Source organism: Corticium candelabrum, chromosome 12, assembly GCF_963422355.1.
Source record: "Corticium candelabrum chromosome 12, ooCorCand1.1, whole genome shotgun sequence".
In the NCBI taxonomy this organism is placed as follows: domain Eukaryota; kingdom Metazoa; phylum Porifera; class Homoscleromorpha; order Homosclerophorida; family Plakinidae; genus Corticium; species Corticium candelabrum.
Genome location: NC_085096.1, coordinates 7892968 through 7910471, shown reverse-complemented (window position 1 = coordinate 7910471; position 17504 = coordinate 7892968). Strand labels below are relative to the sequence as shown.

At 41.5% G+C, this 17504-nt stretch overlaps 1 protein-coding gene across 1 annotated transcript; it reads left to right on the top strand.

The window, feature by feature from the left end:
• Positions 1-7743: 7743 nt before the first annotated feature.
• Positions 7744-17008, top strand: LOC134187721 (guanine nucleotide-binding protein subunit alpha-11-like). The gene is made up of 5 exons (XM_062655873.1): positions 7744-7859; positions 7955-8114; positions 10093-10247; positions 10299-10427; positions 16442-17008. Exons 1-5 carry the CDS (start codon positions 7744-7746, stop codon positions 16629-16631), a joined length of 750 nt encoding a protein of 249 aa, XP_062511857.1. The 3' UTR covers positions 16632-17008.
• The last annotated feature ends 496 nt before the right edge of the window (positions 17009-17504 follow it).

The following is a 17504-nucleotide window of genomic DNA, read 5'->3' as shown; positions in this document are numbered from 1 at the left end:
GGAATCAGGGTAGTAGCTAGGCTTTGGCTTCAGCTGATTGACATTTTAAGAGTAAAGTGCTTGGCTAATTGTTGATATTAATGATAGAATCTAACTATACTTTCTCTTTCTTGCAGAATAGTGCATTGTAACACTAGGTAACACTTTATTACAGTTACAACTGTGATCAGCAAATAATATGAATAAGATAAAACTGTTTCAAATGTAATAAACTTTGTTGTCAGCTGTATGCTACATTGTGAGTGAGTGTAATCATTAGAGAGAGAAATCTTGTCGCTCTAATTACTGTATTTCCGCGCATTTAGCTGCAGGGCTCGTATTAGAACATTTTGGTACTATGTACCTTTGTTCTGTGTGCTTAGGGAATAGGGTGGAAGCCATGGAATTTCCTGGAGGATTGCAGACTATTCGCCACTTGTCTTTTTCTAAAAGCATATTCTGAACTTGCTTCAAAAGTTAGAGAACCGTTTGCAACTTGTCTGTTTCTGAAGTATGTGAAAGTCATGTAAGGGGTAACTGCAACGCAAAATCAAAACTTCTTTTATGTTGGAAATTAATAGTTCTAGTTGCATACATGACAGGAAAAATAGTTTTAAATCTTTAAATGAAGTTTTCGCTGAGAAATAGCAGGTCAAAGTTGCTTCCAGTTCTTCAAGTTCTGGTAACGGGTGTGGTGTAGTGTACACGTCACAGAGGGGAGACTCCATGCCAGCGTGTACTGTCAACAAAGGAATCTATGGCAAAAGAATGGTATGGCGTTATGTGGCTGCAGGATGCACCAATTTGAGCAAGTCATACGCAGGCATGTTTCGATTTCCGAAGATCCCCAAGCTAAGAAAAGAGTAGGAATCGCCATAAGGAAGACAAGAGATGTTGTGTTGTCCTGGCGACTACTACTGAGTCCGACGTATGCGTCCTACTGAGTGGACAGGATCTGTAGTAGCCACTTTGAGCGATTGCTTCGAGGTACAGCCAGGTTTATTCAAGAATTTGGTCTGGGTTGTAGAAGAGCGAAATTGAGGCCACCATTTTTCATCTACCTGCCTCCACACTTGAAGATCATAGCATTCTGGAACCTTCACAAAAGAAAAGGAGAGCCGCATTTGAGAATCGGGAAAAATGAGGGTAAGGATAATCTCGTGCAGAACTAAAACCACTGCAAATGGCTAGGAGAGGTTAGACTCTTGATGACTAGACTTGCACATCATGTGTAGTCGTATGCATTACAGTATTGTACAGTGAAGTCAAACCTTGTGTCAATGTTCGTCAATGTGAATTCAATGCACGGACGTAAACTCATTTGTTCTCTTTCTCACAGCATTAGCTAATTTTGCATAAACTCACCAGGTTACACTGTGCCCTTATTGTCGCTAGTATTCGACATTCTAATTGTGTCATTATTTGAGACAACCTCAAATACGTTTTGACAACACACGCACTCCACACAAGTTTGTATTCATCGTGATCTCACAACGACCGCAGCTACACCTGTGATGGTTGTTTACTTACCTGGATATGCATTGATTATGTTTGCTACTTCTACTTCTACTTACGATGGTGACAGGCTATTGGGTAGCCTGTCCTCTTCCTCGTCCGCTTCCAAGGCAGCAGGCGATCTCAAAGCTTCAGAGACACTGTCGCTGAGCTCGAACCTGTATGGTCTAATGGCTTCCAGCAGATCTTCCTCATCCTGCAATTCATGCTATGACGGAACAGTATCATCACTTAAAAACCTCCAGAAGGCTCTTCAGAAAGATAACTATCGCTGTCGTCACCTCTACCATAGTAGTGCTGCTTGGATATGAAGATGTAGTCATTTTTACAGGCCAATGACTAGACAGACGCACACGCATCTCCCCTCTGCGACGTGTACACTACACCACGCTCGTTTGCGGAACTTGAAGAACCGGAAGCAACTTTGACCTGCTATTTTTCAGCGAAGACTTGACTTAAAAATCTAAAATTTTTTCCTGTCATGTATGCAACTAGAATTATTGATTTTCAACATAAAAGAAGTTTTGATTTTTGCATTGCAATTACCCTTTAAGAAGAGCCTTATAAAAGGGAACTTGTGCAATGGTGGACTATCAATGGAATGGTGCATCAGGTGCTCCAAGTTACTTCCTTTTATCTAGTTGCTCACAGGTGTTTTGATCAAGTTCATCTTAGAAAAGATCCTTTCACATTCTACCAATGTTACAGGTAAGCCAAGCCCCTGTCAACAAGTGTAATAAGATTGGCAAAGTCAGTGGAGTGACGACCACGTAGCTCTTGAATTTTATAAGATCTTATCTTAGCATCTTATGCAACTCGAGACTTAAGATCTCGCCATCCAGAGACAACTGATTCTGAATCTATTAGTGTTGCATTGTTACAATAATCTAGACTTAGGGCGTAGCAGGGAGCAATGCCTTGAGATTACGGGCAAATTTTATGGTTATGTGTTAGGGGCAGGGCAGAGGCGGTTTTTTTATTTTGAAGTTGTCAGTTGGTCTGCTCCAAGTACCAACGAGTGTGTACAACATATAAACATAGCACTACTGTTAAATCAGAATATTCTCCTTTGAATTAGAACTAATTTATTATGAATGTGAAGTAACAGGTTCAGTCACACTGATTGGAAACTGCTATTGTACACTACATATTATAGACCATTTGCAGTAGGCAAAGTCTGTTGTGGAGACATGTAGGAGGACATTCAGAATGAGGCGTAATCACCTGACAAACCATGGTGAACATTTGTGCAGTTGTTGTTGGTTGCTGTAATCACACGAACAGGAATAGAGGGGTTAGGGACTGTCCGTAAATAGTCACATTTACCAAATATGGGCATGCTCGTTTGGGGGAGAGGAGTTGAAGGTTTGCCTATATTTTTGAATGTCAAATCGTCACTGTGCAGTTCGGACCAGTGAGAACAATCTTGCACATGGGCAAGACACTCTTTGATACTCTAAATCAAGTGTATTTCAAAGTCACTTTAATTTCGTTAATTTTGTAAGGACTGACCAGTTTCCTAAATTTAATCGCTTCCTAATTTTTGTAGAAATCAGCAAATTAATTATACATGGTCGTATAGGTCCGCGACCCTTCTGGCCATTTCAATTTTCAAATTTCAATTTTTAATTTTCAAATTTCAATTTTCATTTTTCATGTTTTATTTTTCAATTTTTTGTCAAAGGTTTTCAATTATTTTGCTGAAAATTAATTCGGCAAGCAAATTTGTATTTTTCATTTTTCATATTTTCATTTTTCGTTTTTTGATTTTCATTTTTCATTGTTCTACTTTCAAGTTTCTATTTTTGATTATCTTTGGTTGAGTTGAATGTCAAAAGAATTAAACGCGGAAAGAACGAAAAATGAATGCAGCAAGAACGAAAAATGAAACAATCTTGTGCGAAGTACGCAGCAGGGAGTCTGGTGGAACGCGTGCCCTAGTCATAGCTCAACGCAGTAGGGAGTCATTTTTCATTCCAACGCGTGCTGCTGATTGGAAGGGGCAGAGTGGTTCTTCAACAACATCCGCCCTAGCACGATCTCTTGCAATTTCCGCTTTAACAAGAAGGAAATCTGCATCTCCCCCAAAAAATAATCAATCTCGGGTGCGAGCAGCCATTGCTGATGAGCACAGTACATATGCATGGTATATGAATTTATCTATTACCACATATAATTCTAACAATTGCAACAGTCTAACTAAATCTAAAACTCAACAAATTTAGTAACTACACTGAAACTCGTTCAAACTCTTTTAGGCTACTCTACCATCTATACTCGCAGTACACAGCAACTAAAAACAAAGATGCGCGGTTTGCTGTTCTACACATGCGCGCGTACGTGCCTCCATCACCTTGGGAATTGAATCTTGAGCTTCTGTCCTTGCGGATGGCTCTCTTGTCACTGCAGACCTGCGTAAGCCGGACGACGTCGTGTGCTGGCCAAGTACCTTGGGTATAGCTATATAGCTCATGCAGACTCGGTTGACTCTGCGCCGTCATGATCGCACCGTCGCTGTGAACGAGGCTACTACTGTACGCATGAGAAGACTGGCAGAATCGACAGCGAAGCTTCTCCCAGTGCCAAATATGCCACCGCTTTACAAGACCTCCGACAAACATCACAACTTGCTGTCGGCATTGGCTTGGGTGTCAGCAGTGCGTAGAGCGGTGGCAAGTTACAAGTGGCCGACGTTGCCCTCTGTCTCTGCAATACAACATGAAATGGCAGTCCATTCTGTGTGACTCTTCGTATACGTAGCTTGGACTGATTGACAAAGCTGGGCAAGCAAATAAGTCATGTATTGCATGCCCAAGGTACTTGGCCAGCACACGACGTCGTCCGGCTTACGCAGGTCTGCAGTGACAAGAGAGCCATCCACGTGGACAGGAGCTCAAGATTCGAGTCCAGAGGTGATGGAGGCACGTACGTGCACGTGTGTAGAACAGCAAACCGCACATCTTTGTTTTTAGTTGCTGTGTACTGCGAGTATAGATGGTAGAGTAGCCTAACAGAGTGTGAACGAGTTTCGGTATAGTTACTAAATTTGTTGAGTTTTAGATTTAGTTAGACTGTAGCAATTGTTAGAATTATATGTGGTAATAGATAAATTCATATATCATGCATATGTACTGTGCTCATCAGCAATGACTGCTCGCACCCGAGATTGATTATTTTGTGGGGGAGATGCAGATTTCCTTCTTGTTAAAGCGGAAATTGCAAGAGATCGTGCTAGGGCGGATGTTGTTGAAGAACCACTCTGCCCCTTCCAATCAGCAGCACGCGTTGGAATGAAAAATGACTCCCTACTGCGTTGAGCTATGACTAGGGCACGCGTTTCACCAGACTCCCTGCTGCATACTTTGCACAAGGCTGTTTCATTTTTCGTTCTTGCTGCGTTCATTTTTCTGCGTTCATTTTTCGTTCTTGCTGCGTTCATTTTTCGTTCTTTCCGTCTTCAATTCTTTTGACATTCAACTCAACCAAATATAAACAAAAATAGAGCAATAAAAAATGAAAAATGAAAATTGAAATTTGAAAATTAAAAATTGAAATTTGAAAATTGAAAATTGAAATGGCCGGAAGGGTCACGGACCCATATACTATACAGATATACACTTGTACTCATGATTTGCACACTTCAATGTTTGCTTTCTCACATATCACAGCAGACTCATGATTAACGTCCTTGTTCGGGTCTGGCAAAAACGGCATTGTAGGAGCCTTGAACTAAGGATTCTTGCTTTTCAGCCACGCGATCAGTGACATGCTTCGCGGGAGTTTGCTCACCTGGGGATTTACGTTGTTTCCAGACGTACGTACTTCATGCGTAAAAGTTGTGCCTCGCATTTACGTCATTCTTACTGCGACATACTACACACTGTACTGCTGCAGTATGCTACTGCCTTCTGGCATGTTTCAAAATTAGATCGCTTCCGAAATAGATACTTTGTCAATTTTTGAATTAGTTTTTCTTTTGAAATATACTTGATTTACAGTACCGAAATTGTGTTGAACGTTAGAACAGCCACTGCCAAAGAGAATTAAGTAGGTGACTCTCTTTGGCTCAGCCGTGAGAGCTGGCTCGCTAGATCGAGCCTTCGGGCCATTAAGTAAATGTGGCAGAAAGTAACGACTATGCAAGGTCAGCACTATTCTGCAGAAGCTCATATGTTGCAAGGAAAGAGGAATGTGATCATGTGAAGGTTCACTGATAATTACTTTCTCCAAGAGGCCTGCTTTTGAAGATTGAGACAGAGCCTGCTAGTAGCAGCTCAGGAAGTCTGGTGAAGATTCTACCGAGCTATGTCTCCAGCAGAGAGCGCCATGCAAAAGTGGGAGGGGGTTGTGACAAAGTGAAGAAATGGGAAGAAACGTTTATCTTTCAAAAGCTGATGAAGATCACCACTTACTACTTGTCCACCCCCAATGTACTTCGACAATACCTGGGCTGCAAGAATCAATGCTGTAGGTTAACGGTGAAGTGTGTGGTCTTGAATTTTCCAGCAGATAGTTTTATTTATATAAACACTAGAAAAGTAGGGGACATTATGTAGGCTGTTGTAGACTAAGGCATGATTTATTTAGTTGTAATAGTGTTCTATTTCAATACTATTTGCCTGTATCAAAACCCACCTCAGTATTATTATAAACGACACACTTGTGTGCTCTCTCTAGTTACTCTATTTACGAGTTGCAGTACTACATTTGCTGCATCTACAAATGTGTTCTATTATAGAACCATTTTTTAGTGCCTGTTTCTGTTAAGGAGGGGTCAAGCAGAGAGAAATAGGCATGTCCATTTTTTGGTAAATGTGACTAGTGACGGACGAGACTGTATTTTAATTTTCGTCTGTTGGCAATTATTGCTTTGAAGTGTTTTGACGAGAGAACTGAGTGAGAGGTAGTGAAGACAGTGGTTGCACGCTTTTTGCTTAAAGGACTTAAAAGCTGGAGAGTTAATTAAGGCACACAAATGTGCTTACAACACATCATTAATGGGAAGTCAAGCAAACTTCACAAATCAGGTCATTACCACTGGATTCCAGGCAAGAAGCTAAATGGCTATGGCACCAGTGAGTCAAGGTCAGAAGACTCTAACAGTTACAGCAGGGCCAAGATAACAGAGACCACGAAGCAGCAAGCTGACAAAAACCAGGTGTAGAGGAGGCAGTGTATGATGATATGAATGCTGATTTCAGTGAAAGTGCGACCCAGACTGCATTCAAACTTATTTGCTTGTGAAAGGAATGGATACATTTATGCCTGACTATCAAGATAAAAATAGTTGAAAGAAGCCAAATCTCTGTGAAGGGATTTATGGAACGATGAGAAAACCTCATTCTACACTGGGATGTGATATTGGGAAATCTTCTGTATTTCGTTTGGTTTCTTTAACAGTTTTGAACCACCCTCACTTGGTTTGTTCACTTTTTGCTAGTTTGTGTGTCCATTCCTACTGGAGTACATTTTACATATCTGTATCTTGTGTATACAGCTTTCTATGATAAGCTCACCATCCCGTTCTCCACACAGGCAGATTAGATATGAGTATTACTAATGGTTAGTAAATTTGTATTGTTATTAGTTGTAGTTAATTAATTTATCGTTGTATGCATTCATGAAGTATATCTCATTCACAGAATTCTCATAGAGTTAACATATTTAACGTTGTATGCAAATTTATGTTGTTGCATGAGTATCTCATTCTGACAATTTATCATTAAGTGTATCTTGTTACACGCATTTTTACTCCGTTCTGAAGAATTAGCAGCCATACAGAATTCTCATAAACATTTTCGTTCAGAGTTATATCTCGTTGAGTGATATCTCGTTCTGAGATTGATTATCTCAAAGTAGAATATATCCCGTTACAGATCCTGTTCTTTGCCTGGGCTGATTGCATTATTGATTGTTAGTTTTATACAATTAAAATTCAAAGATCCAAATATATGCAATGGGCAGCTTAAATTCGGTGGATCTGATTCAAGAGAAATTTGCCGCGAGTGCAGATGGGTTTGATCGGCCTAGACGGAGTCTAGTGCACGTTTCCAATGATGCACTTTTGCTCCAGATGCCGAAAGAAACTCGCCTGTGCATGGTTCTATGCATTGTACAGTTTGTAAGATATTGAGAAACTTTATCCCATTTCGGTGCCGTTTTCTAGATTTTGAGGCTTTGTGACGTCGTCGGATTGTGACATAGTAGACAACAAAGGTCAAAATGTAATTGCATGTATGTAGGACCTACATGAACAAAGACCTAGTTCGAGGTCATGTCATCACTTCGAAGACGTTGCTGCCATTGAGGGGAACAGGCGTATCGAACGATACATGTCTTCAAAGTGTTAAATGGCCCGACGAAGGGTAGGCGTTCTTACGGGACCAGGATACACGCAAACATATCTTGCTTGGGAATGGGCAGTTTAAATTTAGAGGAGATCTTATACGCCATTACGTAGATATTTGCACGCAAGCCAGGGCGGGTTCAATCGACAGGAAATCGCGTCACCGTGGGAGAAGTTTGGAAAACAACGACAGCTTCACTTTCGACTTCTATGGATTCAGCGTGTGGGAGCAAAATTCGATGGCGCTGCGACTCGCCCTTATGGAGATACGAGAGTACACACACACACACACACACACACACACACACACACACACACACACACACACACACACACACACACACACACATACACACACACACGGACATGGACACACACACACACACACACACACACGGACATGGACACACACACACACACACACACACACACACACACACACACACACACACACACACACACACACAACACACACACAACTGCTCTCCTATATAGATAAAGATGTTAGCTGACAGAAAATTTCATTATTCTAAGCCAATGGCAGGCATGTTTAACATGTTACACTGTTCAGTCGATTGACATTTTGGAGACCATATAGGCTATAGTAAGTACACCTTGAGATCTAAACGGCATGACTTGCTGAGGGTTATTTTCAATATCTTGTTGGTGGATGATATAAGGACTTTGCGAGAGTACGAGTATTCTTCAGAGAGTATAAAACAACTGTTCTGTTGATATTCATCATCCCAACTTTTAATTTGGCTGCCTTGCTTACTTTAATGTCACCATTCGTAACACAGTTTTGAACAAAAGTCATCTCTACCACTGGTGCACAATGAGTGTCGTTCATTGTTCGTGCATCCTCGATAGGGATGCACGTCGCTATTGGCTCTTTGCTGATGTAATTTCGCTCTGACACAAGTGCATGTAGTCACGACACGTGCCAGCCAAGTCTACAAACAACATGTTGACTCTTTCCAGCTCTTCTCATTGTCTGTGTCTCATTCTAAGAGTGCTAAACTCAAAGTTTACCACAGAGGTCAACCACAGGTTGACTGCAATGTATGCAAATCATAGCTTTGCATGTCGCTCTGCGTTGAGTGCAAATACCACGCTTTGTAGAAGGTCTACTCGTTCAATGCATGCGACGTACGACACCCCGAGCGACTAGAAGTTGTTTTGCATGCGCTGCCTGACGGTAAAAGCAATTGACTACTCGGTTACAAATACATTAGTAGAGAGCCAGTAGCAACGTACATTGCTATCAGCAGTTATTGTGAATACATGTGCATGCACAAACACTAACCAAACGTGTAAAATCCTGATAGAGAGGCAGCGGTTTCCTTAGAGTGGCGAACGTCTCCAGCCAGTCCTTCTCCGGCGCAGGGGGGAGGGGGGCCATGACCGGCTGAACTCTTGAGCCTACAACTGTTCATGAATTTGTGGAAATGTAATGCTCATATCACAAAAAGTAGATTAACGTTTGATGTTGATGTTAGTTACAAACTAGGATTTTGCCAGTTCTGTCTGTCGGTAGGTTGTTATAAAGAAATAAAGGAAATAAATTTATAATTCTTCTAAGTTCATAATTTTTGCAACGATTTTATTGTGGTTCTCAGCAGGCTCATAGCTGTGGAAATGACAGTTACTAGTTAATAAAGATTGGTCAACGGATTAGAAGAACTCACTGCTCAGCTAGTTGAGTTATAATTTGCTGTTTTAAACATTTTGGGATTTAGAGACATGGTGTATTGATTCCTTACCTTTGTCGGATCTTCATAGTCTTATATATCACCAGGTAACTTCGCCATCAGATACCTTCACCGGATGAACTTCGCCAGACTTGCCGGAGGGAAAGTCTGGCCCCGGCGCGAGGGTCGGAGCCCAGGTATGCGCATGCGTGAACTGTACCGTGCTGCAGGAGACGGTCATCAGACCGAGACTCCGACCCCCAGCCTTTCACGTTGGAATACCAACGGAGATATGGGTGGGAGGGCAAGGGTCAACAAATTTTTCTGAAGCGTTGACGCTTGCAATTGCTACAATGACCGCAACACGCCTACAGTGCCAAGTATATAGTACTTCACGCGGATAACTCCGTCCTTAGCTACAACGCGCGCAACGGCACCGCTAGCGCGCACAACTCCGGGGTGGAATCAACTCTGTCTAACGTTGTTAAACAACATTACATTATGCAGTTATTTTGCCATGTAATTAATTTTGTTTACTTATGTGTTGTCTTCTATTTGTAGAGAAACAGTGCTGTGGTTTCCACAGTAGATAAGGACCATGTGGATGACATAGGTGATGTGCAGGTGAATGCTTTAAAGGCTTTATGGGCTGATTCAGGAGTTCAGGCTTGCTATGACCGACGTAGAGAATATCAACTATCAGATTCAGCGAAATAGTGAGGAAACAGTTGATGTACTCAAAATGAGTCGTAATGTTTGTGTTTTAGTTATTTAGATGCTCTGGATAGGATTTCAGTTTCAGGTTATATTCCTGATCAACAGGATGTGTTGAGAGTGCGTGTTCCTACTACAGGAATTATTGAATATCCGTTTAATTTGGAAAAAGTCTTGATACGGTAGGGTGAAGTTGCACATGCTATGTATGTTTTTACATTATTACATACTGTCATTTGTTTTTGTTTTAGTCATTTGTTACTGTGTAACCGTCTCACATATGTTCATATGTTTCGTACTTTGTGTTTTGTGGTTTTCTAAATATTGTGTCTGTCTCTGCTGATAGTTCGACTTGTGTTTTAGAATTGCATCCTGTAGATAATCACAACGAAAAAGTGGCTACAACACTAAGAATTGTTGTTGTACTTTGTAGTGCTTTTCGTAGCTTGAAACTAGCCTCGCTAGCCAGGCTCTTCCGCACAGTCGCTGAGCTAAATGCATGTGAATCACGCGAGGAGGAGGAGGAGGAGGAGGAGGAGCTTTTGCCAAAGTTGCTCCGGCGCGAAAAAAGCCTGGTCGCTTTTGAGAACGTCATAGTGATGTGGCACCCCGGATCCGATTTCATAGCTTGGATAAGGCTAATTCGATTAGGTAAGCCTGTGTATGAAAGTTGAGTAACGACTCGGCAGCGCTTCGCACTACTGTACTTGTTTTGCACAAAGTACATAGACGTAATTGTTCACTTCTAGTACATACCTATGCAGCCCAGCAATTTATTCTGCAGTGTTACAACTCCTTTTCAGCATTCAGTTTTGCCAAAAGTAGATCAACGGCTAAATCAGCAGTGTGGTTAGCTTAATTCGTTGTATGAGAACTGAACTCATGCATTGTACGCGGTTAGTGTAAGTAGCACTCAGAGTCCGGGCATTGAAACAAGTGCGTAGTACACAACACATGCAACTACGAGTCAACTGTGCACTTTCTGAACAAGGTCCACTGCAGCTGCACTGCTGTTTTCCCACTCTTAGATGTTTCCAGTTCACCATGAGGAGAGGCAATGTCATAGAGAGCTGCTTGTTAAGACAAAAGTACCGTCACACGTTCAGTTTAATCAGTGCTCACTAGAAGTACAGCTGTCAGAAAGACTGCCATCTGATCATGACGTGGACTCAGTTCCTGTCTGGAGAGGTCAACACGCTGTATGCCACTGCTTTGATGAACCGTTGAATGAAACAGGCCTAGGGCCGGCAGTTCTCACACCATTTCCACCACATACTAGATCTCAGAGTAGGCGCGCAAGAGTGGTGAACACTACTATGTCGGTTTCAAACCTGCAGATGAGTTCAGTAGAAAGAAACGCTGCTGAAGAGTGTAGGTTTACCAGACCAGCCCCATGTAGGCCATTCCTGGGCGCATGATTCAGCAATTTGTCGAATAACAGCTTCGCTGGCTTGAGTGCACAAGCGCTCTCTACGGAGGGCTACTCTGCACTTCATGTATCAAACGTAATTACAATAAAGAGCCCTTTAGGCAATCGAATTAGTCTCATCCAAGCTATAAAACTAGATCCTGTCCCACGTCACAATGACATTCTCAAAAGCGACCAGGCTCTTCTCACACTGAAGCAATTCTGGCAAAAGCTCCTCCTCCTCCTCCTCCTCCTCCTCCTCGCGTGATTCATGCGCGTTTAGTTCAGTGACTGTGCGGCCTGGCTTGCGAGGCTAGCTTGAAACCACAGGCTCAGGGCCATAAAGTATACAATGGCTTTCAAAGATATAGACTCACCGAGCTCTTACAAATGCTCTCATGTGAAAACGTCACAGATTTTTGCTTAGCTTAGACGTCTTGATCGCTTCAGGTTGCTACAGATTGGTGTCATCTGTTTTATGCAATAATGTGTGATATACATTGGCATTAGGGTATTATCATGTCAATAGTGAACTTCTCCCATCATTGTTTCGTAATTGTTTCGTAAGGAATATATGACAGATGACAGCTTGAGTCAGAGCAGTAATTAATCAGAATTCAGCGAAAGTCTGCCATCATCAGTGACACAGTAGTTCTCTTTCATATATATCAAAGCCTTAATCATGATTTGCCAAGACTTTTGAGTTCATGAGAATTTTATGCTATCAAGAGCACTGACTATGGTGTATATAACCTGAAAGTTATACGAATTAGGCACTTTGATTTTACAGCATTTTGATAGCTGCATATAGCAGAAAGAGTAGTAAGAAGGGGTTTCTACAGAGGCTGGCAAGTAAATAAGTAACAAAGACAGATAGCAAGTGAATGAACTTGCAGACAGACTTAGGGAAAGGGAGGTGATGAATTGACATAAAAATATGGAAGAGACTGAATGACATGCAGCTAAGCAGATTTTATGTATAGACATGCAGACGTTCCAAGCCAGGTACTTGCAGGAGCACCAGCTTGTGATGCCATCTGAGGTGCAGGCCCCAAAGTCCAATCAGGACCTTAGCATCTGATCATAAAGTCACAGTCCTGTACTAATTGCCACAATGGCTGTGACGACCGTAACTAGTTCAGATTAGTGGACTTCTGTGTATGGAGACCAAGTTCAAGTACCTAGATAGCTTGGGACAAGCATTGAGTATGTGACAGAGAGATTGTGGCTGTTTATTGGCTTTGAGTCTTTGGTTAGACATTGCTTTCTTCCACAGATGAAAACTGGTACACTAGGAAGGGTGTCCTGCAATTGCATTGACTACTGCTCATTCGAACAAATAGTTAGGCAACGACTTCAGAGAAAGAGCCCGGTGTTCTAATTCCACATCTTGGCAACGAGCCGTTTTGCCTTGAATAGTGAGAAAAGACGAATGTTCCAAATGAAATTGATTGCTAGATTCTGCTCTTTCCTTTCTGATACTCTTTAGCTTGGTGTGTAAACTGCTGTTTATGTATTGATTTAAAGATCTTTACCCATCCATGGGCAAAGAGGCATGGAAGAATACATCAAAGCACAGGCTTGCAAGGGAGAAGAATCTAATCGAGATGAGTGTTCAAGGAAACTACAGCAAATGAGGAGACACTTACATGTGTGCCTGTTGTTTTAATGCTTTGCGTCATGGAGAAAGGAGGCCAGCGAATTCCAAACATATTGGAGGAGAAGACTACCTGTCACCTTTCAGGAATGCAGTGGTCAAGTGATTCTGAGAAAACTGAACAGTTTATGTATTCTTTCTTACCGCATTGGTATGTAGGGTTGAGTTATGTTCAGTTCTTCTGTAAGAGCGGGTATCAGTATTAACTGTTTATTGCACAAAGCTGATTTTTATCAAACTTCTGCGCTTGCAACGGAGCAGGTCCACGACTACTCAAATTTGTCATTGCAGTGCAAGGGCCCCTTTAGTGGGACGGAGCCCATGTAAAATTTCTTGATAACTGCAAACGCTACACCTTCCAGTTCATTTAAACACCCACCCAGACCGGTCCCATGTAGACTATATGTGTCGTCGTCCTTCGCAACTTTTTCAGTGATCGAAGATTCTTGTTGACTATAGGGTGATAGTGTTTCTCTATTAAATTATGATTGCATTTGTACCAAATCCAATTTACACGTTTCCTGCACCGAGTGCTACACAGGGAGTGTGCCAATTTCTACCGTCAATGTCCACCTCGCCAATGCTGGTACACTGCACATCTGCTCACGTGCACTGTTACCAGCAAAATGGTGGCGTTGTTGCCTCGCAATAAAAAGATGCATCTACTGTGCACACATGTTTATGTGTTGCAGGTCACAATGAATACCGGGTACATGGACTATCATGTACATTACCAATATGGTAGCTCATGCTATAACTCTAAGTATATTGATCTGAGGTCAACTATCCCGTGCTTTCAATATATTTCTTTACTTTCCTAGAGGTCTGGAAGATCAAAAAAGAATGCAAACAAGTATAAAACATTTTGAGAAAGATGTTGGGTTGCCGTACGAAAAAGAATAGAAACAAGACCATGTAGGGTGTGCTGTGACATCTTTCATGAATTCACTTGTACAGACTGAGCAATATCTATCTAGACATCATCTTTACATTGTGCTATTTTTCAAGGCGTAAAACACATAGCGTTTAGAAATAGTGCAGTGTAAAGATGATGTCTAGATAAATATATGTCTAGATAGATATTGCTCAGTCTATACTAGTGAATTCATAAAAGATGTCACGGCACACCTACATGGTCTTGTTTCTATTCTTTTCATATGGCAACCCTACATCTTTCTCATTTTTTCAAAATGTTGTACTACTAAAGTTAAGGTATGTATAAGTTTGATGGCCAGCTAGACCAGATCACCCACGAAGCTAAAGTTTGGAGTGCAGGCGTAACTTGGCATCAGTAAGAACATAGACAGGGTGATGTCGTCCTCCAGCTTCAGTCGGGTCCCCTTTGGGAGGTGCAACATAGAACGACATAGTGCTGTTTGGCAGCGTGGCAGTAACAGTGTGCCATTCTCAGAAAAGGTTGACAGGAGTCCAAAGTTTGACAAGAATGTATGAGAATTTCATACTACTACAGTACTGCAACACAATAATATAGTAAATGTGACATTAGCCACAAATCCAGGCTCTTACAAAAGAATGTGAGATAATAGCCTTGCTCCAGACGTGTACAGTATACGTACTTGTGTTGATTGCAGTCCCGGATGTGCTGCCGTTGATAGTAGTCCCGGATGCGCTGCCGTTGATAGTAGTCCCGGATGCCCTTCTCGTGACACAGAAAGCACACCTCTTGTCCGAGAAGTGTAGCAATTAGAATCTACTCTAGACTAATCATGGCTTCTTGCGAATCAACAACAGTGGTCCATGTCAATCAATGCCTGAATAGACACACTTTCTGTAGTTTCGTCCATGGAACTTGCACATGCACAGCCTATGAACATCGCTAACAAGGGCTTATTGATGATCGAAGTTGACTTGCCAGGGCACTTGAACGTATGTTACACACAATAGGTACGACGCAAAATATATCTCACTTGAGATCGGCTCAAGTACGCATGTTCGACTTGGACTGTGCAACTGTAGTAGAGAGCAGACTGCATGCGTCTTGGACCTGCCCATCCCGCCACTTTCCCAAATTCTCTAGCGAGAAGCCTGCTACCCTTATGAGATTCGTTGTTCAGGAAGGAGACCGAATGCCCTGATAGACTCAATTTGAAGTTGCATTACGTGGGCTCAATCTCTTTCTTATAGATGTTCTCACTTTCATCATTCATTGTTGTTTACATGCCATTGTTACGTCACAATGCTATCTAGCAGTCCCATCAGATTGTGTTATCTGAGCAAATGTAGTTTATTTTGCTGTTTTATACATCAAACTACGTCCAAAGAAAAGAGATTGGATTCTGAAGAGAAATTTTGTTCAGTGTTAAGTTGATGTGGGTATTTCTTCCATTAAAATGTTACAGAAGACAACTACTGGCCTAGTCCGTTGCACATCTGTTGCCAAGAGACAAAAACTTTGAGGAACCAAGAGACACCAGAAAACGTGATGGAAGGCTGTCAGACAACATGGAGCACATTGCACGAGCATGACAGCAAGAGACCTAGAACAATGTGAAAGAAGGCTGTCGGATAACAAGGAATACATCGCGCGAGCACAATAGGAAGAGATCTCAGAACAACGTGAAAGAAAGCTGTTGGACCAAACACTCTCAGAGAGAGTCAGATACCTACAGACTGTGACATGTGTTGCCATTTTGCTACTCTCCTCGACTGCTATGTATAGCTCAGTACCAGTACAAGTGCAGCAGGTATAAGGAAGAAATGCCACAGATATAGTTGTAACTTTTGGCTGCTAATATAGCTTGTGCAAAGAACTAGTTCAGAATCTATTTTAGTTATAATAAACTTAATTCTAGTCATTTTTTACCTTCAGTCCAACTTTCACCAGATTAGCAAATGTGTTGACTGTGTATGATGCGAGGTTGATATATTTTATCAATTGTGTCAATTTATGTATCTAATTGTTTGTTGTCTGGGTATGTCCACATTAATTACCTAAGTCTATTGTTTACTTAGCGTTCTGAAGTTGCAGCTGACATTGTGTGTAGTGTAGTGTCCTGATCATGTTGTTGTACTAGAGAATTTGATTTTTAAAAATATATGTTGCTATTTTCTATTTAAGCGATATCTGTGCATTAACAGCTTTCATAACTGTTATTTTGGCAATTTCATAGAATGGTTGATGTTGGAGGTCAAAGGTCTGAACGTCGCAAGTGGATTCATTGCTTTGAAAGTGTGACGTCTATCATATTCCTTGTGGCTCTTAGTGAATACGATCAGGTGTTGTTTGAGTCAAAAGATGAGGTAAGACTGTCAAACAGCTATTGTTACTGTACACTATTTCCAGATGAAAGTCATTCATAGTCACTTCAAATTAGTGTTATGTCAATTCATATTCTACTTTGTCAGTTCGAGTTCATACTTTGTCATTTCAAATTGGCATTATGTCAATTCAAATTCATTCACGGTCATTTCAAATTGATCAACTGTCAATTCAAATTTCATTCAAATCTGTCATGAGTCAATTCAAATTTGCATGCTACTGATGCATATATATGTCAATTGCACACAACTGCGATTTTACTGATTGACCACAATAAATTGAAACTGGACATAGATACACTTTATTCTGTAAACTGAGCAAATATATGTATACTCTGCATCACACAAACGATGTTCTAGCATTACAGTACACGATGAAGCACAACACCAAGTTAATTAATTAAGTCATCTCATGTCAATTTCCAAGAGGCAGATCACATTTGTTAATATTACATAAAGGTTGGCCAGTGCTTTTGGCTAAAACAATGGACAACCTTCTCGTTCTGGCTATAAACAAACTCCCGTGCATCTCAATCTCCTGCTTATCTCAATTCACATCACATCCGCATACTTGGTACTTCCACAAAGACACATTCGCGTAGCAATCTAATTTTAGGTTAATTTCAGCCCCCAAAGCAATCCGACGCGACCGTTCATCTCAGACTACACATTTTCCAGCATCTCCATGATCGGGCCCATCTCAGACTCTTCCCACCTAAAACGTCATGATCTATTCGTGGAGAATGATGTCGCTTCTGCAAAGACACATTCAGTAACACACGGACACACGCACGCATAAGCAGCTCGGTGGGCGGCCGGCTCACTCCGACTACACCCGGTGCATCCTCACACTGCAGATGAGAGAATTAGAATGGCATACGATAGCGTGTGTGCGTCCATCCGCATACTCGGTCA

Excerpts from the sequence above, each read along its gene's own strand:
- LOC134187721 (XM_062655873.1), top strand. The coding sequence starts at position 7,744 with ATGAACAAAGACCTAGTTCGAGGTCATGTCATCACTTCGAAGACGTTG. Across the intron at positions 10,248-10,298 it reads CTATCAGATTCAGCGAAATA|TTATTTAGATGCTCTGGATA; the intron begins GTGAGGAAACAG and ends TTTGTGTTTTAG. Across the intron at positions 10,428-16,441 it reads TTGGAAAAAGTCTTGATACG|AATGGTTGATGTTGGAGGTC; the intron begins GTAGGGTGAAGT and ends GCAATTTCATAG.